Source organism: Solanum stenotomum, chromosome 12, assembly GCF_019186545.1.
Source record: "Solanum stenotomum isolate F172 chromosome 12, ASM1918654v1, whole genome shotgun sequence".
Taxonomy (NCBI): domain Eukaryota; kingdom Viridiplantae; phylum Streptophyta; class Magnoliopsida; order Solanales; family Solanaceae; genus Solanum; species Solanum stenotomum.
Window position 1 is genome coordinate 48,793,062 of NC_064293.1, and position 23,566 is coordinate 48,816,627.

At 35.5% G+C, this 23,566-nt stretch overlaps 4 protein-coding genes across 5 annotated transcripts; 1 reads left to right on the forward strand and 3 right to left on the reverse strand.

The window, feature by feature from the left end:
* Positions 1-1,776: 1,776 nt before the first annotated feature.
* Positions 1,777-3,865, forward strand: LOC125848618 (U-box domain-containing protein 40). The gene has a single exon (XM_049528510.1). The coding sequence runs from the start codon at positions 2,108-2,110 to the stop codon at positions 3,566-3,568; it is 1,461 nt and encodes a 486-aa protein (XP_049384467.1). The 5' UTR covers positions 1,777-2,107; the 3' UTR covers positions 3,569-3,865.
* A 2,106-nt stretch (positions 3,866-5,971) lies between these two features.
* On the reverse strand, positions 5,972-7,455 carry LOC125848619 (peroxidase 63-like). The gene has a single exon (XM_049528511.1). The coding sequence runs from the start codon at positions 7,215-7,217 to the stop codon at positions 6,231-6,233; it is 987 nt and encodes a 328-aa protein (XP_049384468.1). The 5' UTR covers positions 7,218-7,455; the 3' UTR covers positions 5,972-6,230.
* A 3,799-nt stretch (positions 7,456-11,254) lies between these two features.
* LOC125848493 (mediator of RNA polymerase II transcription subunit 4) lies at positions 11,255-13,557 on the reverse strand. Of its 2 annotated transcripts, XR_007444525.1 has the most exons (3): positions 13,464-13,557; positions 11,504-12,854; positions 11,255-11,351 (listed from the first exon to the last, which is right to left on the reverse strand). XR_007444525.1 is itself a non-coding variant. In XM_049528368.1 (2 exons), exon 2 carries the CDS (start codon positions 12,829-12,831, stop codon positions 11,635-11,637), a length of 1,197 nt encoding a protein of 398 aa, XP_049384325.1. In that variant the 5' UTR covers positions 12,832-12,854; positions 13,464-13,557; the 3' UTR covers positions 11,255-11,634. The 2 variants fall into 2 exon arrangements, 1 of the variants encoding a protein (XP_049384325.1); XM_049528368.1 differs by having other exon boundaries at positions 11,255-12,854.
* A 608-nt stretch (positions 13,558-14,165) lies between these two features.
* On the reverse strand, positions 14,166-22,748 carry LOC125847858 (uncharacterized). Its single transcript, XM_049527570.1, has 18 exons — positions 22,288-22,748; positions 21,963-22,154; positions 21,738-21,893; positions 21,227-21,520; positions 20,737-20,954; positions 20,558-20,632; positions 20,348-20,414; positions 19,619-19,941; positions 18,076-18,309; positions 17,788-17,975; positions 17,559-17,700; positions 17,358-17,466; positions 16,617-16,719; positions 16,357-16,525; positions 16,070-16,168; positions 15,913-15,971; positions 14,757-14,862; positions 14,166-14,515 (listed from the first exon to the last, which is right to left on the reverse strand). The coding sequence occupies exons 1-18, from the start codon at positions 22,532-22,534 to the stop codon at positions 14,351-14,353; spliced, it is 2,946 nt and encodes a 981-aa protein (XP_049383527.1). The 5' UTR covers positions 22,535-22,748; the 3' UTR covers positions 14,166-14,350.
* Between the last annotated feature and the right edge of the window lie 818 nt (positions 22,749-23,566).

Below are 23,566 nucleotides of genomic sequence, written 5' to 3' on the forward strand. Positions count from 1 at the left end.
TAACATGACAATTAAAAGTAAACGAATGGAGTATTTGGTAAAGGGAAAAGGGTCTGATGTACCCTTCAACTTTGTCATTTAAAGCTGATATACACCTCGTTATGAAAGTGGCTCATATATACCCCTACTTATATACAAATGACTCACATATACCCTTTCCTTCTAACGGAAATGAAAAAAATTAATTTTTTTTTTAAAAAAAAAAAACTATAACCCCATATGGGTATATTTAATCCTCCTCAAACATATTTTTATTGACTTTTTTTTGTTTTAATGACTAATTTAAATTTATTATTTTGATGGTCAAATTTATTTATGTTTCACTAATATTATTGTAAAACTTATTATAGATGACCAATTTTTTTTCTTCAAATAAAAATATTAAATTACAATATAGACAAAAAAAATGTTTTAAATTATAATATAGCCACAACAAAAATAGTTTTAAATTTTTTTCTTTACACTAAGGAATGAAAGAAAAAAATAAAATAAGAATAAGAAACTCAAATAATGAAAATCAATGAATTCAAAAAATAATTTATGTATGAAAAAAATTGAAATATACCTTGAACTTTGCTAGAAGAATCCTATATATCCCTAAATGATTTAAAAAAAAATTAAAAGTCAAAAATATAAATTTAAAATTAACTTTTTCTGTTTCGTTAAATGAAGGGTATATGTGAGCTCATTTTATAATGATAGAGGTATATATGAGCCGTTTGTATAACGATAAAGATATATATGAATCATTTTCATAACGAGGGACATATCAACTTTAAATTACGCTCTTTTTCCTTTGGTAAATGCTAATAATAAAAAAGAAAAAGAAGAAGAATGATGAGACTACACGAGTGTTGTTTCTTCTTGGAGGTTTCACTCAACTTGCAAGGGTGTCATATCACTGCTTTTTTTGCTAACACTTTTTAGACTTTTAATATCATAAAGTTTAATTGCTGTTTTTTCTATGAAAGCAGCAACTTCATGTGCTATCTTTAATCATCAAGAATTAACCAAAAAAAAAAGTCATAAAAGACACCAATATCTCTCTTTCATTCTCATGTCTTTGCACCAATTGCATTACCTCTCACCCATAAAATAATTGCTCTTAATTACTCCTTCGGGACTTCTCAAATACTTAAATACTCTTCCGATTCACTATTAGTCGTTCATTATTTTAAAAATAAAATTTTATTTTTACTTGTTATTTTTAGCATATATAGAAAAAATATCTTTTTTTCATGTTATATTCTCTTAATATGAACTTTCATGACAAGTGAAATTAAAAAAACAAAGTTCAAAAGTTACTTTTGTTCATAGTTTTTTTTTTCATATTTTGTCAACGTTTAATTTGCTTCTCCTCCATCACATCAGTTCTTAAAAGTTCCTAATTCATAACTGCTTTTTTCTTTTAGTTTGTCAAAATTGAAGTGTAAATTACAAGTTAGAGAAGTTCTGAATTTCCAATATTTATAACTTAAAAGAGTCCATGTTATATCATGAATTCCTGGTCATTATACGATCCTTTAAGTTTGCGTTTAGTAGCCACTCTTTGATCAAAATAACAAAAATCACAAGCAAATCAATTCAACTTTATTTTAAGTAACATAATAACAAAAAAAGAAACCTATATTCAAACTTAAGGCACTATTTAAGTAATTGGAATAGTTATATTTATATTGCAATCCAATTAAATTTAACATTCAAAAGTCTCGTATCGAAAACAAACCCTTATTTTATACACTTTTTATTAAAGATAAGAAGTATTTACCCTCCAATAATGATCCTGCTTAAAAACTCAATTGCACTATGTTCCAAATCCTAAATCTTAATAGGAGCAATTTGAGTTAAAAACAAAAATGGTTGGAAAAAAAAATATGAATACAGAGCTCTCAGGTACTGAATCCTCCAAATTTCTGTTTCACTATCGGCTTCCTCTCTCCAAATCTCAGTCTGTCATAATGTTTGCTTTCAACAACTGTCCCTGAAGCTGTACACTTTTGCTTCATCTCCAAAATTGAATTTTGAAACCTTTTCCATAAACCCAAACGTTTGTTTTCATTCATATTTGAGCCTCAAAGATTGAATCTTGAAACTTTTTTTCATTGAAATGGGTACTAGCAAGCAAAGATGGAGAATTTCATTTCACAAGTCTCCATCAAAACAACCTCCTATTCCTATAGAATTTGTATGTCCTATTTCTGGTTCTCTCATGGCTGACCCTGTAATCGTTTCTTCTGGCCATACTTTTGAGCGTCATTGTGTTCATGCCTGCAAATCACTTTCTTTTACCCCTGTTCTTCCTGATGGCTCTATACCCGATTTCTCCACCGTTATCCCTAACTTGGCTCTCAAGTCTACAATCCTCAATTTTTGCCGTTCTTCTTTTCTTGACCCACCAAAACCCATCAATTTCCTCACAGCTGAAAATCTAGTTTTCACTTTGAAGGCCACCCGAAACCCCCAAAACCTCGCTAAAGATACTGCAAGATTTAATGGCGTCCGGGTTATGCAGTCGGAAACGGAGTTGAACCGGGTACCGAGTCACATATCAACGAGTTCGGAGGAATCTGTGACCCCTAGAAGTGGACCCACTTATTACTCTTCGTCGTCGGCCTCTGACGTTGAAACCCTAAACCCGAATTCCATTGAAGAAGATGGACTACTTGTGAAATTGAAGAGTTCCCAAATATCTGAACAAGAAGAAGCTGTCATCTCGTTTCGAAAATTGACCCGAACCCGTGAAGAAACCCGGTTCCAGTTATGCACTCCTCGTATACTGTCAGCTCTGCGTGTACTCATCACTTCAAGGTATGTTTCTGTACAAGTAAATTCAGTAGCGGCATTGGTAAATTTGTCGTTAGAGAATCGAAACAAGGTGAAAATTTTACGGTCTGGAATTGTTCCGTCTTTGATTGACGTGTTGAAAAGTGGATTCCAAGAATCACAGGAACATGTTGCTGGTGCACTTTTCAGTTTAGCGTTAGATGATCAGAACAAAACTGCAATTGGGGTATTAGGAGCTCTGCCTCCACTTCTTCATGCCCTTCGCTCCGAATCGGAACGAACTAGGCATGATTCGGCTCTCGCTCTATATCATCTTTCTTTAGTTCAAAGTAACAGGGCTAAATTGGTGAAACTTGGGGCGGTTCAGGCATTACTAGGCATGGTTAAAACAGGGCATATGATGGGTCGGATTCTGTTGATACTTTGTAACCTGGCAGCGAGTTCTGAAGGGAGAGCAGCAATGCTTGATGGCGGTGCAGTGGAGTGTTTTGTATGCATGTTGAGAAAGGGGGAGTTTGATTCAGAGTCGACTCGTGAGAATTGTCTTGCTGCATTGTATGGACTTAGTCATGGTGGGCTTAGGTTTAAAGGGTTGGCAAAAGAGGCTGCTGCAGAGGAGTTGTTGATACAAGTTGAGGAAATGGGAAGTGAAAGGACCAGGGACAAAGTTAGAAAGATATTGGAGGTTTTGAGGCAGAAGGATGAAGAGGAGGAGGAAGTTGATTGGGAGAAGTTGCTTAATTCGGATGATGATATCAGTCAGGCACGGATAAGTTCTTCATAGCTCTTGTTTGTTTCTGTTTCTTCATTGTATGCTATTTCATTCCTTTTTCTGAGAAATGGCTTGTAATTAGGCGCAGTGTTCTCTTTGCATAGCTGCTGATAGCATGATTTTGGTTTTGGTTTTCCTCAGTCGTGTCTTCTGAGATCATGTGACAGTTGACTGGGTAAATAATGTTGGAAGTGTAAAGAAAATATTCTGAACAGTGTGTTTTTGTTTTTGGAAAAAAAGAGGTTGTCTTTAACATGAACTCATTGTCTCCTAATACTCTTCAAGCAATGCTATTTTCACTTTCTTGTGTGCCTGAGGTTTGTCTATGAACTGTCCGTGGCATACACCAGCCACTGTCTAGTAATTTGGGATTTATGTTTGAGTTGATTGATTGATGCAACTGCGGAGGTTGTGAGAGAATTGTCATTCTCATGTTTCTTTGAGGTCTGCTTTACAATAGACGTTGCTGCAGAGAGGATGTAATGATCTCCAGAGTAATTGTTTGTCATCTTGGTGCTCAAACAGTAAAAGCAAGAACGAAGAGAGTACCATTCGCCCAATCTTTACTCTGATGTGTGGTGCTACTGGGAAGGTCACAATTTCTGCACTAACATTTTTACACTGGGCTTTTAGTGCTTGAGCAATAGTTACAATTGCTCAAGCATTTTTACACTGGGATAAGTTAATGTATAACTTCTGAACCCTGCTTAGCCCTTCCATTCTCTTTTATTTACTTAATGCTGACTTTTACATGCCGACAATTTAGAAAGATTCTCATTACAGATTATATTGCTGCACATATCATTTTGTTCGTTTCAATTACTTGGTTTGATTGATGAACGAAATGAATAGGCCCTCCTATTTATGCCTTACATCTTCAATTGATATGTTTGTCAGAGTGAGATGGTTGATCTTCATCTCTAAAAGATTGACCTTACAACTGTGTGCTGTGCTTTCTCCTTCTGAAATATCTCCATGCCCTTTACTCCTTTAGGATCTTTGTGGGAACTTTACTTATCCATAGACAAATGTTCTAATTTTCTATCTGCATATATAGTAAGCAGTAGATGCAGGATTTAAGTTTTATGGGTTCAATAGCTAAGGTGCTTCGCATTGAACCCATTATATTTTATCAAGTTATGCGTTCATATCTCCAATTTGTTGCAATTATCGTGACTTTTTACAGATAAATTTCTGTTTCATGTCGAAAGTAAATATTTCAGATGAATGGTGTCGATAGGAAATGGACTGGACTGCAGCGTCCAAAATGAATTTGCTTCTTCAAAAGAGGTTTAGTTGTTTGAAAATTTATCTTGTGCTTGTGTTACATGGCTCCATACTGCAAGAACTCAGAAATATTCCTTGTTGAAAACAATCCTGATATAGAAAAGTGACTGAGAAATTAGAAAAGTGGAAGTAAATATATTTACATACCCACATGACTAAGAAGATAAATTAGTTATGTATCCTAATTTGTTACTCCCGTCGCCCATTAACGTCCATTTTTACTTGTCCAACTTAGAAATTCAAGAGATACTTTATCATTTTATACCTATTCTACTTTATTACTAAGTATTATTCATTTTTTCATACTATTTAATTTACTTGACTTATATTAATTAGGGGTAATATAGTAAAATCAATGTTTAGTATTGTAATTTCATGAAGATGCCGTAGTCAAAGTATTTCTTGATTTTCAGTGTCATTACAAAAGTTTTAATGATGAGCAGAACCCAGACAACAGGGCGGAGATGGCGGAGACGTAACTCAATTAAATGGCAATTCTGAATTTCTCATTCATTTATGCTCATCTTATAGTCAGCATAATCAGGACATTTTAAATATATAATACCTTCTTCTATTTGTTTTGAAGTAGCATACATCATGTTCTTGCCAATGAAGACGAACGACGAATAGAGTCAAACTTGAGCAGATCAAACGAGTCGTGACCCAATCCATTCAGAGTTACGTTTTAGTTCAACATGAGTTTTGAGTTGAGATTGATCAAATTCATAACTTCAACACGCGTAAAAAGACTCAACATCTCATCCCTTTTCATTTTGCTTTTTGAAAAGAAAAACAGTTAAAACTAATGTATCTCATTTATCGAATCAACACCAAAATTTATTTGATTTGGACACCTCTACAAGAATCAATTCCAAACGCGTTATGTATCTCTCTCTAAGTTATTGTTCATTTAGTAGTGGCATGATACCAGGTGAACTTGAGTTGGCAATGCCCCTGTAATCACTCTAATAAAGGAGACATCGACCGGAAAACACGATTCCACTTTTTCCAACACTTGCTCTCAAACCATAAAGCAACAAAACAATCCAGCACTCAAACATTTTCAACACTAGTTCCAAAAGGAAACTGGAAATATTTCAAACTAGCTGCAAAGGGAAGAAAAAGTTGCAAACTTTATTTACGGTTTCATTTCTTATTGAACAAACAGCCTCTTAGATGCATCTCAAGTACTTTAGAATCTCAACACACAGTAATCACAAGTAGTAGTAGTAGTTCTAAAACAAAACTGAAGCAGAGCAAAAGAAGAGCTTTCTAATCTAAATAAATGGTAGTAAAAAACATTGTATACATATTATAAGTTTTACTTTCATTTTGTAAGTGATTAAATCCAACAAAATTAGAACGTACAGTAACATAATCAAGTAGTTTAATTGTTGAAAGCATCACATCTGTGCCTGATCTCACCTCTTCTCCCAATTTTAACACCATGATCGCTTAGCTTCTGCATTGCTGAAGCAAACGCCTTAAAAAATGCATCTTGATCTCTAATATACTCTTCAACATGAATTCTTGTCCTCGGATCTGAAAACAGACCCCGGTCCGAAGACAACAGACCCAAACCCTTAGGTAAGTTCTGGTAATACTTGTTGTCGAACTTATTCGGACTCATTACATCGTTAAAAACTGACAATGTTGGATCTTTTTGGAAATTATTACAAGCATTTCTCAAAGCTTGAGCAAATCTGGGGTTGTAAGAAGGATCATATTGCGAAGTTTTGTTGTAATTGTAAAGATTTGAGCTGAACTCTTTACAATGTGAAAACCCAATTGTGTGAGCACCGGATAATGCTACCATTTCCTGTACCGAAAACCCTCTTGACCCGAAAATGTTAATGATTTGATCCATCGACATTGTGGGTCGGGGCAGATTTCCTTCAACCAATGAAGCTTTTGAAATAAAAGAATCTTTACGTCCCAAATTAACTGGATAAAACGGGCCTCCGGTTTGAACAACGAGATTCCGGGCAGCGAAGGCGAGAATGTCGGAGCAAGAGACAACACCGGGGCAAGCAAGTTCAAGCGCCGTTTTGGCGCGTACGACTACATCGAACCCATCGCCGGGGAGTGAAAGGTTGATTTCTGCGTCACGTTCAGCTTTGTTGAAAGGAGTGGAGGAGACGAGTACGGAGGCGTCGCAGCCGCCGACGAAGCAGTCGTGGAAGAAGAGGCGGAGGGTGGCGGCGGCGGTAGTAGGTGAAGTGATCTGTTTGTTTGTAGTGGTTTCTTGCATAATTTGTTCAAATCTTGGACATGATCTCCGGTAATAAGCAGTATTTAGCGGCGAATGGTACTGTGATAAAGAAGGAGTTAAGAAGACAGAGAAGAAAATAAAAAGCAGAAGAGTTAAACCCATTTGCTCTGTGTTTTTGCTAAGCTATTTTTCAGCTCAGTCTTAGTGTTTGGATTTAGAAAAAAATGGCTACAAAAAGGAGAGGGAAATAGGTAAGATGTGGGGATGGGAAATAGCTGGAGGGCTTCAATGGGGTCTTCATATTTCTCACTTCTTCTCTTCATTCAATGATTTTATTTTTTAAAAATTATATTTAATGAAACATGTTCTACTCTCATTTTCTTCCATAAGTCCAAAGTGCTTTTCTGTTTACAACTCATTATATATTCTTCTTTTAGGTACATTCAAAAACAACTCAAAGGGACGGTAAATATTTATTCATTCTAACTCATATTATCTTGAGTTTGAGTTTTAAAAATAAAATTATGAAATATTGAACATGATATTAGAGCTCTGAAAATATGAGTGAAAATTAAAAGAAAAGACAATGTTTTTTTTTCTTTATGATCGTTAAGTTAGGACAAATGAGAAGAATCATCTATTAATTTTTGTTTCTATTGAATTTTGAATCCGAAACATCGTGATTTTCAATAACTTCATTGATCATTAGGCTTCCGAGGGAAATAGATATTTAATGTTGTTAGTAGAGTAAACCTCACTCTAGTGGACTAAGTATAATCTTTCTATGAGTATTGAGGTAAATAAAATTAAGCTCCAAAGTTTTGTATAAAGTTTCCTAAAAAAGGAGAAAGAAAGAAAATGGTAACATAAAATGAAAGGATATTCTTGTATGTGAATGAGGCAAAAAGGAATTTAGATAAAGGAAAGGAAATTGGTAAAGTAATTTTAAGTTGAGGTTTAAGCATATTCAAATGTCATCATCATTAAACAGAAATATGAAATAAAAAAAATACTTTAAAAAATGAAAGAGAAGACATTGTCACATGAAATGTGAAATTTAGCAAGAGAATCCTATGAGTTGCATGAACCACCAATCACGGGATGGGTCCACATGTAAAAACCCGGTACTCTGAATTGACCCGTCGGTGCTCTTACTGCATTTTGGCATTTTGGGTTTAGTTTTTTTTGGACTGGATGACATGGCAATTATCAAGGACCAACTAATACAATAAAGCAATTAAAAAATTCTACCACAAGATTACTCATTAACATCTTATCCCTACTATAAAGTATATCATAGTAGTAAAATTTTAAAGTGTATTGCAGTGAAGGGAATTGTGTCTTTCTTAATTAGAGATTTTAAGTTTGAATTTTGGATATAGAAAAATTCATGGTAAAAAGCGATACTCCATAATGGAGCCCTATTCAACGTGAATTTGAAAGAGTTAGCTCTAATGTGAGTATTGAACATCGAAAAATGAAATTAAAAAAAATAGGGTGAGAGCAAAAGAGATCCAACCATTTGAGGGTTTAATGTGAGGGTAGGGATACGTGTCATTAGCAGGATGTAATCCAAAGGGTTAAGCTCTAATTAAAGTTGGTAAACATGTGATTTGTGACTTTCGAGTTGTACTATATTTCAGAATTTTGTTGAAAAGAACATCAAATTAATTCATTCTTTTATTAAAGCAAAGCAAATACGGGACAGAGTATACATAGGAGAAATTAACGGAGTCTGCGCCGTATGTGTCGCCCTTAATCACATGCTGCTTCTATTATTTTCTCTGCTTTAATTATTCAACCTTCTTAATCATTCCAACATATATATCATTGACAATATAAAAAATATATATTTTTTGTCTATTTTAAACAATATAATTTTTCAGCAAAAACATGTCACCGTCACTTATAATAATAGTGTGATAGATATGATCTTTCACGTTAATTAAGTTTTCTGGATTCTAACACTAAGAATAAGTCTATTTAAATAAAAAACGTTTTCTTCTTTAATAAGTCTTATAGAGTCACCTCTATCTTAATTAGGGAATTTTTTGAAAAATCGTAATTTTGTTTTGTCCTCCCAATTTAAAGTTAGGGCCCCTATTATTCTGGTTTAAATTAAAGATTGCGGGGTAGGATTCATTAAAAGCAATTCATATCACCGAATTAGTGGCTCTTGCTAGTAGGCGCTGCCTAAAAAGAATGTGCTACTTTATTATTATTATTACAGATTAATTTCGCTCATAAGCTTCAACTTATTCATAGCTTATTTAAATGACCTATTATTGAACCTTATTTCTTCTTTTTTCTTAATTGCTATTAATCTTAATCTACTAATGTTGCACTTGTTTGAAATTAAGGACAAAAAGGAGAGGAAATGGAAAAAAATAATAATACTATTACATGGAGAAAAACACAGCTTCTTTTCAATACTTCTAACCATTAGAAATTGTAATTTTACCAATTCTTTTTGTCTACACATATGTAGTTTCAAAAAATGTAAGTTTTTTTTTTTAAAAAATAACTTCTCCATTCAATTTATGTGAGGGCGGATTTAGGAGCCTCATTTGAAGGTAAAATAAAAGGTTTAAAATTAGATTATTGTTAAATATAAAAATATATTATTTTAAAAAAATATCACATAAATTAAAACGGAGAAAGTAACGTCAAAGGGATAACAGACAAAGAGTGTTGGGGATAGGACGATAGGGAAATGAAGAGGCTGGTCCCATTGCCATATGAGAATGAAACGTTCATTTCCGCAGTGACAGTTATCTCACAGCTCATGCACGGTTTTCTCTTATTGACAGCTATATAACGTAATAGTCGAATTCAAAATTCAAAATTTATGATTTTTAATGTAATTTAAATAATATATAATAATAATAATTAAATTCATAGTAACATATAAATCTACATGGTAATTTTCAATACATATATATGATTGAAATAAAAGCTATTGAATTTATCCGAATGGAGTACTTGTAAATCAGCCTCTGACACCTCTTGTTTGTTTCATTGTCTTAATTCAAAATATTTTCCTTTTCTTAAATAAGTTCAGATTCCTTTCTGTTTGAGTCCTTTTTTTAACCACACCAAAAGCCAATATACAAGTACATTATAGTATATCTTGTAACAGGGATTTTTCTAACTTAGGTAAAGGAGAGTAAAAAACTATGGCTTGCTTTTCCCACAGGAGCAAGCAGATTGCATGTAGCAGCAGGGATACCATATAGCAAGAGGTCAATTTTATTTCTTTTGAGAGTTATGATTTTTGTAGTTCCAAAATTATTATTCAAGTACATGTGACATATTGCAATCTTAATTGGTAAAAAGAATTGAGTACAAGTCTAATGATAGAATCCATTTATGGTCTGTCACATCTTTTATTTCTTTTAATAAATTTTAGAAGGGAATAAATTTACATGGAGGATCAGGGCATGGGAAGGGACTGTAAGCCTTAGCATCCCCACTTCAAAATTGATGGCTTAGTCTAACTGAACATAAATTCCAATTTCTTCTAGCTGTAAACTCATCTCCACTCTGGAATCACTCTTCCAGAGTTTCCAAACTGATTCAGGTTTCTCAAAACAAGGATTCTCAGTCTATGCACGGCTGAAATGTACCATATGGCTTGTAAATATACAAGAGAAACAGAATCAGCAAATGCGCTATTAGATTGATTATCTACGGACTGAAAATTAGTTTGAGACTGTATAAACATGAATTCCATGTTTGACATTTTGATATGACTTGTTGGAAACCATTGCCACCAAGAGCAGCGAACCAAACGTGAAGCAGGGAAACTTGGCTCCGGGCTCCCTAAGCCTAAATTAAAACATCAAAATAAAGGCATCACAAAAAGAAATCCCTACTGGTCCAATTGAATTTCAAGTTCACTATCTGCTAAAGTCAATAGATATTTTTCCGGATTTCTGTACCACCTTGAGCACAATCAACTATTCCATCGGTGACTTGTTACATTCCACCAGCACCCAATAAAAAGTAACTCACCAGGGATAAACATGAAGAGATCACTCAATGTTTGTTTACTCCTCTGAGAATTGAACATGGCACCTCATAGGTTTGATCCCACTTCAGTGAATATTAGGCCACACACTTAGGTGCTTGTCAACTCCCGATAGAGTCAGTGTTGGAGATGCATTAATTTTGTTTTGTCTTCAACTATAAACTCGGAATATCATAATGATCTTACTCTTCAGGTTAACTAGTATAAACAAGAAAATTTTTCATGAAAAAAGAGAAGCTCACAGTTAGATCTTGACTCTCCAAACACTGTCGGGACGAATATGACACATAGTTAGCAGGGAAGAGTTTGTTGACATAAGACCTGTTACTAAACAACACACACGGTAGAGAAAGCTAAAGAACATGAAATTGAAACTAAAATGCCCCCCAATTAAGCAGACAGAAGAGAGCAGGGGTACCTCTTGTTCGAGGGAAGAGAAGTTATCCAATAGTGAGGCAAAAAGAAAAACCACTGCTTTGTGCAAGGAGAAGTAATATCAAGCTGCAGATGCTAAACCTTTATTAGCAACTCAAAACAGCTAACACCACATCAATCTTCACTATCAGAGCTGGCCTCATCAGAACTATAATCGCTACTATCATCATCAATATCAAGCTGCACATGTCGAACTTGTATTGGTTCGGGCATTCTTGAAAGTCCTGGAGGAGGTACTGGTCGTGCAGGTGCCTCCTCAACCTTTTGAGGTGGACGAGAATCCACTGGAGGAAGAGCAATTGGATCACCAGGCTTCCACCCAGGTGGAGGAAGAGGGAGATCAGTGGGCAACTCAACAGGCATACCAGGTTTCCAACCAGATGGCACTACAATATTTGGAGGGACAAGGCCCTGAATTGATGATAGATTGGCAAGTGCGTTACTTTCTGCCGGAGGTTCAATGAGTGGCTCCAAAATATTCTCCTTGCCTTCATCTGTTTTAGGTAAACCAACATCAAGATCAGCAAAAATATATAACTGAGATGCACGCAATTGCTCATCCTGTGGAGCCGGTGGGAGAGCTCCCCGGAGAGGAGCCTGTCCACCACCGAATTCAGGTGGTGCAAAAGTAGTGTAACTTATCCTATGAGCATATGACAAAATGTCAGATAATTTCAACTGAGTCGCCACAGATGTTACTGAAGATTCTTCGGTATCGTTTTCCAACTTGGCCCGTTTGGGACGACGATAGTCAGCGTAATCATCAACAAGATTGTCAAGAACACGCTCAGCTCCTTTGAGTTTGTTGGCAAAGGCAAGAATTGCAGAATCATTTGACCTAATTTCACGGGTGACTTTTTGCTTCTCATCTTGAAGATCAAGTATTTCTTGCAGTTCAGCAACTGCTTCAAACAGTTGTGTCTGAAGAGAAGTAAACACTGAGAGGATTTCTTTTGAGGATGATGGGCTGGAATCTTGTGGAATTGGTGCTGTAGAAGGCAGAAATGAAGGGAAAGAGCCACGAAAAGCACTAAGCCAATGGGACCGGTTAGGTGAGACTTCAAAGAGCCTTGAACCAAGAGATGCCATTTGAATGAGAAGAGACTGAGCTCTAGAGAGAGGTGGGAGAAGAGGAAGGAGAGTTGATGAGGTGGTAGTGGTAGTTAATATATTTGCCCGTTGATTGGGTTGCGACACTTGCGAGGAGAACTTAGGAGGAGGAGCTGTGTTTTGTAGAGAAGGTGAACTGGGAGTTGGCAGGCCTAGCCGTGCCGGCGATTGCAAAAGTTGGTGTTGAACATTTTGTAACATCTTCAAAGACCACGATTGAAAAACTAGAAAAGGTAAAAAGAAAAAAATCAATAAACAACATTAGCAATGAATCACAATATTACTAAACTATGGAAAGAAAAGCATCCATTTGTTGCTCCTCCAATCCGAGAGAAAGTTAGAGATGGAAAAGCATACACACACATGTGAAAGAGGAGAAAAGATTTCCAAAATTCAAACTTTAAAGTTAATGGACACTGAACTTGTAATTTTTCAGTATCAACATTCAATTTCCTAGAAATAAGCATTAGATTCAATGTATGGAATCTGTAAATTTTACAAATTACAATGAGTATTTATCTTTACCATCAAATCACAAATTACTTGTTGCCCTAAAACCAATCTAGATTAATGCCCATCAAAACAATAATTAAGGTATTTCAAAGGCAAATAAAATAAGTGATAACCTTATATATCTTTAATAAAACTACATAAACCCCCAAAAAACAACCACGGGAAGCAAAATGCAGAAAACATCGCATGACCCACCAAATTTGAGACTTAACTGAAACGAATTGAGATGAGAAACTAAAAATTTCCTGATTTTTCTTACTGGAAACAGTGGGAAAATAGGGTTAGAGTAAAAGGAAGGAGAAAAATAATAGAGCGTATACCTTTCGTTTGTTGAAGAAAATGGAGGAATCAGCTTCAAATTTTTCTGCAGAGGAGAGAGAGATCTGAAGGACGGGTTTGTTTGGGCGATAATATGAGTCGAGTCGACTTGGAACGGGTTTAAATTGGGCCTCAAGTTAGATATTTACACAAAATAGCCTTAAATCCACTATTTTATTTTTAACCAATGTACATAAATTACCAGATGAGTGACTTTTGGCTTCGTAAACATATCTGTGTTCTTGTTTTTCCTTTACCAATGAGCTGAAAATGATTCAGTTGGATTGTAAAAGAGTAAGTGATTCGATAAAACTTACTTTTGGAGTAACTACGATGTTCCATAATTTTGAAAAGAGTATTTGATCAAGAAATATATAACATTAATTGAATTTAAAAGATATAATAACATTGGACCGGGAATTTATTTTTATGATTTGAGAAAAAAAAAATGTTCAACTTCTTTTTGTATGAGCCATAGAAGTTGCTCATTTTTCTAGATGAAGGAGAGAATACATTTTGTCCACTGCCAAACAAACGGAGGGAGAGAGGAAAACGCTCCGTAAATTTATATTAGTCGGATCAATGAGTTCTGAAAATTACATGAACTCACTGCCGCCATTCCAGTAATGATTTCACATCTCAAAATTTAAAGTAACAAGAAACAACCAATTCTAATCCATCAGCTCAACACCATTTTGGAATTAATCATCTCATCATCATACATTCGGTACAACTATATATCCACTCTGTTTTGGCAAGAACTATATGCTTTGCCACCCTACTTCATGGAGCATAGCCCAATACAATGGTTTGTGTGAACTAATTGCTACTCTAGCAAAATTGCAACCCAGAAATGTGGGATCTTGAAAAGGATGAAGCTTCAAATGAATCACATTTTTTTACGAGAAAACTGCTGAGCTGATCTAACTTGGATGTCTTTTGTGAATACATTTGTAACAGCAAAAAGCATAAGGACAAACACAACTTGAGCACTCATAATTCCGAAATGGCTAATGCTGTTGCCAATTTCCATCCAGCTTCCTTTATTTCGGACCTATTACCAATCAGAAAACAAGTAAGATGGATCCTAACCATGATGAATCCCCAGAATCATGTTCCTGGAGATAAAACAGTCAAAAGCATGAAAGAGAAAAATTCAAAGCTGTTGAAGATTTTGACAGAGAAGAACATATTGGTACTGGGAATCCTACCTTTTTCAAGCAAGACACATTGGATGGAAAATAGGTAGAAAAACATATGAGAATTGCACCATAGGAGGAATAAGACAGTCTTACCAGGAAGAAGAAATGGATTGTCATTACATCAGAGCACAAGATCACCAGAAAATAGCATCCCAACAATGGAACTTGCACCAATTTAGTGATTGCACTAAATGCACATCTGCAGTTAATGCCCAACAGAAAATAAAAGTCATCCATGGTACACAACTGATCTCATCAAGACCAAGAATTCCAAAATATTTCTACTTGCATATCAAATACAAATTTTCTTGGTCTCCAAAAATTCTAAAGGCTTCTTGATGTATAAATATAGGTTCCTATAATGCACTTTGTGCTCAGTGAAGATCAGGTAGTTCTTGTGCTCTGCAAATAAGGCTAGACAAGATATGCTAAAGCTTATAGGAGGATAAGGATACCTTGACCTAATGGATCCCAAATGACCAACAAACATATGATGTAAATGTAGGTAGATTCAAAGAGTTTCCATTGGCACCAGAATGAAGATAGGACAGGACAACTATCTTAAGAGTTTGAATTAGCTTACCATATAGTATTAGCCAACACTTATTTTAAAACAGGGAATGCACTTGATAACTTGTAAGAGTGCAGTAATCATGACCAAATAAACTTCATCCATACTAGAAGAAAAGACAGTTCTACATGTAAAGGCTGCAAGGTAATACCAAGAAGAAAGCCAACCACCCAACAAAGAAAGATGGTGTAATACCCTGTAGATTTCTACTCTCTAGTTATGGCTAACACAACTAATAACACGATTAAGGTGCCACAAGAGTGTTCAACACTCAAAAGTTGTGTTTGGAAAGTAATATGGATGTTTGGAAATGAGGAGGAGTGGATTAAAGCAAGTGGAGAACAATTTGGAGTTGGAAATAATTTGGATATTTTCGTGGAAAACAGCAGCCACCGTAGCAGCGGTCAAAATTTGGGCGCTGCAACACTTCAACAATATTTTCTAGTTGCTCCAGGCTGCGACGAGCATTTCAACGGGTGAAAGTTGAGTGCTGCAACAGGCAATACGTGAAGCCAATATTTTAAATATGTAAGAGGGGTCAGTAAATTTCACATCTTATTTGGACGAATTTGAGAGAGAAAAACAACCCCCAAGCCCTAGAAACTCCACCACAATCATTGGATTACAGTAGTTTTCCATCCAAACTGTTAATAAGGAAAATTTGCAAGTTGTACTTACATGACAAGTATGAATGGTATCAACAACTTGAAAATAAGTAACGCCGCCATCAGAAAAGGCTGCAAAAAACAGGAACAATCCCATATGTCACCATATGCAAATGAAAGGCAAATAAGGAATAAAGGATTCATAAACAAGGATGTTCAGTTCCACTTACACTGAAAATAGTGATGAACCGATACACAGAAGAGATCTCAAAACTTGCAATACTTGCAAAATTACCAGTTCCAAAGAATGCAATATTGAAAAAGACCATCTAAAAAGAAGAAATTTCATCAGCAATTTAAGACACTTCAATACAACTATTTGGATATATGCAAAGACAACAGAGCTAGATGCATACACCCCCAAAGTATTAAATTAACAAGGCTAAAAACAATGTCACTGTCTTTCTTTTTTCCATAACTACAACATCATTAAGAAAAAACAGAACATAAAACTTACGAAGGTTAATGGGATCCTCATATCGGATAACTCCAGACACCTATTATCATCCTCCATGGATTTGACTGGAGCTGATGATCTGAACTTGCTTATATGGAGATAAGCATTTTCCGCCAGTATCCATGCTATAAGTGCAAGACTGAGAGCACCATAGAAGACTGCTTCATAGCTGCAGGAGATTCAAAAGCTTTCAAATTCTGACTCATAATGTTATAAAATTGAATCTACTCCTAGCCTAAGCAACAAAATGATGGAGGTACCCGATTGATAGAAGCAGGAAGGGAGGTGCAACGCCAAGGAAAATGGAAGTCAGCCTGGACAAGAGACCAGTAGCTGAAAAGAGTGGGAGTATCATCGAGAAGCCTAAAGAAACAAGTCAAATGATAAATAAAGGATTGTTGAAATGTTCACAAAGAAAACAAAATATGTGAAATTTCAGGCTGAAGAACAGTAACTAGTGAAAGGAATACTTATACAGAAACAAAATTAGACAGGAAAAGCTTCATAAAAGTTAATCATTAAAATGAACCAAAAGAGCCTGAAAAATGAATGCAAGAGTAACAAAGGACAGTCTGATATGCAACAAGGTGATACACTGATACATTACCATAAACTAGTAGATGTTTACCAAAGATATTATTTCTTTATGACAGGATACAGCCTAGTAATTATTCATAAAATCACATGGAAGGAAGTTGTCATTGAAGTCTTACAATCTCTTTGTAATCTGTGCAGACTCACAAATGATCTACAATCTCTTTGTAATCTGTGCAGACTTAACAAAGTCTGGATAGCATGCATTTTATTAGAACAAGTATTAAGAAAATGTAAAATCTCACCACTTTGAATTCACTGTTTAACATCCCATTGCATTAACAAAAAACAAACAATTGAAGGAATAAATTGGTGTAAAGGCTACATTAATTGTGTTCATAGGACATCCGAGAACAATTCTAAGACTGAGCTACACTAGCATATGGATAAAAGAAAAAAAAGAATACCAGCAATGGACCAATTCACCAGTTGGTGGAGGACTAACAATTCCTGCTTCTCTGTTCTATGAGTAGTTGAAAGCCAAACCATCAGAGATGCCAAGCCAACCAAAAGGATCTACTCCCAACGAAAAAAAAAATAATTCCAAAATCTCTCAGTAAAAGCTTAAGATAATTTAGACAAGATTGCTCAAAAACGACATTGCTTACCTGCAAGTGAAAGAGCAAGGGGAACTTGAGTTTCTTCGAGTCTTGTGCAACAAGACTAACCCAGTATCTGTTATCTTTAGCATGCGATTCCACATATCGAAGAACTATGCCAATTGTGATAATTATCACCGCCCCAGCAACCCTACATACAGAAGTTCAGTACATCAAATTCAATCGACCTACTACAAGTGGATCTGCAAGTTAAGATATTCAATATGAAGTTACTTACACAAGTAAGGTATTTTCTGGAATTTGAGGGGGCATGAGAGTAAAAACCGACAAAAACCAACATGCCAGCCATACAAAGAATGGTACTCCAGATCTCATAGGTAATGATCTATACAGATAAAAAGGAACAGAAATCCCTGTAGTTAAGAAACACCAAGTATAGAGCTTTCTATCTGTGAAGCTCTTCACCTGTAAGGTAACCACACACAATGATTAAAGAATCCAGATAGTCAAGAACAAATCCACTGCTGTATAAAGGAACATATATAGACTAGGAATAGAGCCTCACCAGAAGCTCAAGAATGATCACGGAAAAAACACCAGTTGCAATGAGTTTAAGATAGTAATCATTAACTCTCCCGCACAAGAATCTGCAAAATGCCTTGAGAAATTGATATTCACTAAATATTTGTGTCCACAAAAAAATTGTCATCACGACGTATGCGTGATAAAGGGGAGGAGATTTTTCAACCAACAGAAGAGTGCATGCTACTCCCATCAATAGCCCTCCTAAAAGATGTATCTGCCATAGAAAAAGAATATAAGCAAGAGCTTGGGAATCAATTGGTCAGATAACAATTCTTTCTAGTATCACCTTACGAATGACTGTCAAGAATATCCACCTATTTTTGTGGGAGGATGACACGTGTTCTAATAACATCAATTTCTAAATGCCAAAATAGTATAATAAGAAAAGGCATGAATACACCAATAGAGGACTGTGATAATATAAGTTTTTAAGATTTTCCCTTATGAGAAGTCCCAGATGAACACTTGATCCAATCAGTGTTATCAAAAGAGAAAAGCGCAAAAAAACTCTAACGTTTGTTGGGTCTTTAAACGCAAAGCACAAATAAAGTGTGGCTTTAATGAAAAGACGCAAATGGATATAAAATATATATGTTTAGTCCAAGACTAATATTATAAGCACGAATAACAAATATATGGACAAAGACACTGAAATAAAAATAATCAATAAAGTGAAATATTAATTGTTTAGTGCCGCCTCTTCAAGAACCACTCATTGGCAAGGTTTGTATGTCTTAAAGCCTTGATGACGACAGTGAAGCGCATATTAAGCGAGGTGCCTCGTTTCAGGCTTAAGCGTGCCTTTGACAACACTGGATTCAATAGCTTTGGAGATCAGGCAGATTAGAGACAAAATATAACCAAATATAGTCCCCAAGATAGGTGTGACTTTCATGGAACATTTTAGAAAAAGAAGAAAGGAGAAACCTTTGAGGGTTGAAAGAAAAAAAAAACGAGAGAATATATGTCCAAATGAACATCAGGTGTCATTACTCCCACTTTGCTCTTAGATTTCAACTTCTTTCCTTAGTAAGTCTTAACTTTCTAAAGTTTTGGTGGAAAACCTGCTCCTCCCACTTACAATGCATAGATAAATTGATTATGGTCTCACCTTTGAACTTTCTGGAACTATGAAATAATTATCTTTTACGATATAGGAACATGTGTAATTTTGGCATATCAATATTTGTGACTAGATGTACTCTATCTCAAAGAGGTAGCAAAACAACCGGACAACCCTTTGTATATCTCCGCCTCTAATTAAAATCATATATCAACAGTCAAGATATTTTTGTTGGTTTTAGTTTGGATAGAGAAAATTACTTGAACTTGCAGAACACGAATACTTTTCATGCATAAATGCTTTTATTCAATTTCCTCCTCCTTTTTTCCTACTAATCTATCATACTCTCAACACCAAAAAAACAGATAATTTATTTTGAACCTTCCCTTTACAACCCTCCTCTAACCAACACACACAAAGAAATACACAACAGCACGTGCATATAAAGCAAAGCAGGTACCTTAACTGTACTTCTTGGATTAGGTACTTGCTCCTTGCTAAAAATATTTGCAGGTAGGGATGTATAAGATTGCAAGACATGGAGTATCACATAGATCATCCAACCAACATAGCCAAGAGTGATTACAGTCATCAGCATCAGCCAATCATATGTCTGGAAATAGTGAAGTCCTTGAAGTGCCAAGCTCCTAAGCTGTTCAGATAGTTTCATTGCAGTTTCATACTCTTTGAGAGAAATCAGTTGCTCAATTTCACGCAATAGTAATGAATAACTAGCCAAGGGCTTGAAAGGCTTGATGTATAATGAGGTCGACTGCTTTAACTCTACATATTTTGTCAAGGATGCTCAAAAGATGAAATGAAAAATCAAGACTGTTGTTAGTATTTTTAGAATGTGAAAACAGGACAAGCACCACATCCCCGTTTTACATTGATGAAGCAGTTTGGAATGACAGAATAGGAATTAATTTTATCACTTTGCCCCTCTATTGGTCTAAGAATTGGTAACTTATCCTAATTCTAATATATGTTTTACTTCAATCAAAATTGTTCTACCAGTTACTTCTATTTTGACTGACATTTTCTTTTAATAAGATTCTATGTTAACTGACATTTAAAACTCTGAAAGGTGTGAAGTGCAACAAAAAGAAAATTAGGAAATAACATGTAAGATGAGTGAGGCAGAATGAAATTAGAAGTAAAAAAAAATCTAAGTTATAGGGAAGGATACGTGACTTTCGAAGGAACTGATTGAGGATTTGCTTTGTATTGGCTAGCACAGCTTCAACTTCTTCTGCCTGGACATAAAAGTGATTGTAAGACCTGCATTTGATCTCAATACAAAGAACACAATAGTGCCAAAGAACCAGTATATCTCTCCCAATCCATCACACAGTCGTACCGTACAAAATAGACAGGGAACTTATAGTAATGCAGCTACCTTGTTCAGATTCATGTACTGAAGAGGCAGATTGCCAACCGAGTTGACAGGACATGGCAGACCAAGAAGAGTGGACTGCAATTTTTAGAGATCATATCAGAGTCAGACTTTAGAAGAAGTTGATATGATCGAAAGGCACTTCAAAGATAGGACTTTCAGAAGAGGACAAGGTAATCGACCATCAGTGGTGCTATGTCAGCTTGATTAACATCCAACCTCGTCATGCCACTGAGTCCCCATTCTGAGGGTGTTTCTGTATCATGCAGATGGTCATCAATAAAGCGAGCAGTATTTTCGTGATGGTCACTGCGGGAAATTGGCAAGGGATTCCCGACACCGGCTCCCCATGCCACAAGAGGTGTGTCCGTGTTTGTTGGGTGTCCGTCTCCATGACTCCCTGTACCAAAAATTGCTATGAATCAAAATGCTACATTACGCTGTAGTTGCTCAATCACAGAACAAACATAGTAAAAGATCCAGGTAATTAAACACAAACATCACTTGCTGAGAAAGTGAAGATTTTCTCTATCATGAAAACAGCTTAACTTGTGTGCATACTGTACTTATCAAATGATCATATATATAAACTGTTTTCTGTGCTATGTTTACATGGTCAAATGTCTATTATACTCATTAGGAAATAGAAAAACAATTGAGTGTCATTCAAACCTTTGTCACTCATTCCATGATCTGCTGTAAATATATATGCGGTCTGATTGTCTTTGAAGTAGTCCTGCACAAGATTGTAAACCTTTTCCGCTATCTTGTCAACCACTTTAACATTATTTAGATAGATGGATGAAAAGGGCTTATGTGCATGACCATTGGAATCACAGCCAAGCAGATGCAGAAAAACAACAAGTTTGTCTTGTTCTAGTAACTGCTTCAATTTGGGGTCTTTATTGGAGCTATTCAAGAGGTTCTGGAATTGATCGAACGACCACTCATCCAAAAAAGAAGCATCTGCATGTAAACACTATCGAATTGATAAATTGGTATTTGGTAAACTGACTAGCAAGAACCAAAAAGTTGGTGGCCACACTGATTGTTCCAAGGAGAGAAAATCAGGGCTCTCTACCAAATGAAACATAATATCATTTTCGTAATCACATAACCTTGTGAAAACTACTAGCATGTAATATATATTTAATATAAACGGATACTTAAAACTGTAACGCACCAGTTGCAAAATCCTCAAATTCATGTGGATATGAATTCCAAGTGCTATGGGGCAAGGCCCCACAGAATATGGGAACAATATCTGGGCTACCATAGGAAAATGTATGCCGGCTCTGATTAAATACTGAATCAAACTCAACCGGATTTGCCTTCCAACCTGCGAAATTATTGAGCTTGTTGAGGTTGAGAGGCAGTTGGTTAAACAAGAAATATATAAAAGCCTTACCTTTAGTGACAGCACTAGGATCTTCATAAAACCCGGCAATTATAGCAACATGTCCAGGCCTAGATTCCGTTGGAGGACGAGCATGAGACACTCCCCATCGACCTTTTTTCCTAATAATGTTCCTCAAGAATGGAGCTCTGTAACCTCCCTCTGAATCCGGCTCGTAAAACTTATCAGCCCGTAAACCATCGGCTGCAATTTATCAACAAAAAAGAAAAAGCAATCACCCACTGGCCAATTCAATGCAAGAAAAATAAAAAAACATGAACTGAATATATTTCATTGTGTCAAATCGTCGAGCAAGTTGTGTGCAAGTGCAACGCACCAACCAGAAGAACAAGGCGCTTAGCTGGGGCACCGATACGAGGTGGGACAGGGTCCATTCCATGAACAATAGGGGTTTTGAAGTAAATATCGAAGATACTTAACATGTACACTGCATGAAGTACAACCCCAAGAACCACCAACCATTTCTCTTTTCTGCTCAGCCATTTCTGCTTATTCCGAGCAGTATTAATGGCGGATCTCCGGTCATCTCTCTTTCCGGCACCCAAGATCCCATCGGTCCTCATGACCTGTGTATCTACTATCAGTTCTCCGTCTTCCAATTTCCAAGTTGGTCGATCTATGGCGGTTCTTTCTGTTTGATGTCCCAACTGTAGTTACTAATTAACAACTCTGTTAAACCCAAAATTCCAGTAATTATTGTAGTGATTTTGACCAATTCTGCCAACACTTGCGGTTATATTTGGTATAGTTTATTATTCAAGGATTACCCAAATTTTCATTTATTTGTTTTTGAGAAAGATTCAATGCAAAACAATGACAATTTTTTTTTCCCTATATACAAGGATCCTGTTTTTTTAATTAAATGAAATTGTCATCAAAGCCTTTGGTGTTAGGGGTCTGGTTTGACCCTTGTCTTTTTCTTAATATAATTACATAATTAGAGAGGACAAACTTGGGAAATTATGTTAGTCATGTTAGACGTAAAAACTGCGATACAAAAATAGAATAGCTAAGAGAAGCAAACTGTAATGGCAGATAGTTTTATTGATTTATATTTTGATCAATAAGACATTTGGAAGCTTTCAAGCATGTTGAATTTATATATATTTCTAGATCTGTGAACAAAATAGTTGATAGTTTAGCTAGATACTCTATTTCTTTGTTGAATGAAATCTCTTTTCCCAAGTTGGATCATTCAGAATGCAAAAGATATGTTTAAACTATGTATTTTGTTGATACAATAATAAAAGGGGTTATGTTTCGGAAAAAAAAAATCAGCATTACTTTGGGAGAATGCTCAATTTTACACAAGCTTTGTCAACTTATTACCACAATCTTGCCCACGAGTTTGAGGTGATTTTAAGTTCTTTTTTTTTTTCAAGTAAGAGGCAACGTCGTGTATTTGTATTCATAGACATAATAAAACGCAAGCAAACTGACTATGGCTTCCACTGGAAAATGGACACTGAGTGAACTTGAATTGACATGATACAAATACACCTTAACTGATAACAAGAAAACAGACACAGGTCACACTTCAACAGCAACATATTAACTTGAGAAACTTGAAACATTGGAGGATCGAAAATCCAAGT

What these genes read in the sequence shown, in the direction of transcription:
- LOC125848618 (XM_049528510.1), top strand. Translation starts at nt 2,108, where the DNA reads ATGGGTACTAGCAAGCAAAGATGGAGAATTTCATTTCACAAGTCTCCA.
- LOC125848619 (XM_049528511.1), bottom strand. Translation starts at nt 7,217, where the DNA reads ATGGGTTTAACTCTTCTGCTTTTTATTTTCTTCTCTGTCTTCTTAACT.
- LOC125848493 (XM_049528368.1), bottom strand. Translation starts at nt 12,831, where the DNA reads ATGTTACAAAATGTTCAACACCAACTTTTGCAATCGCCGGCACGGCTA.
- LOC125847858 (XM_049527570.1), bottom strand. Translation starts at nt 22,534, where the DNA reads ATGAGGACCGATGGGATCTTGGGTGCCGGAAAGAGAGATGACCGGAGA. An exon ending in TCCTAGTGCTGTCACTAAAG is followed by an intron (nt 21,894 to 21,962) that starts GTAAGGCTTTTA and finishes ATAATTTCGCAG; the next exon opens with GTTGGAAGGCAAATCCGGTT. An exon ending in GGTGAATTGGTCCATTGCTG is followed by an intron (nt 16,720 to 17,357) that starts GTATTCTTTTTT and finishes TTGTTTCTTTAG; the next exon opens with GCTTCTCGATGATACTCCCA.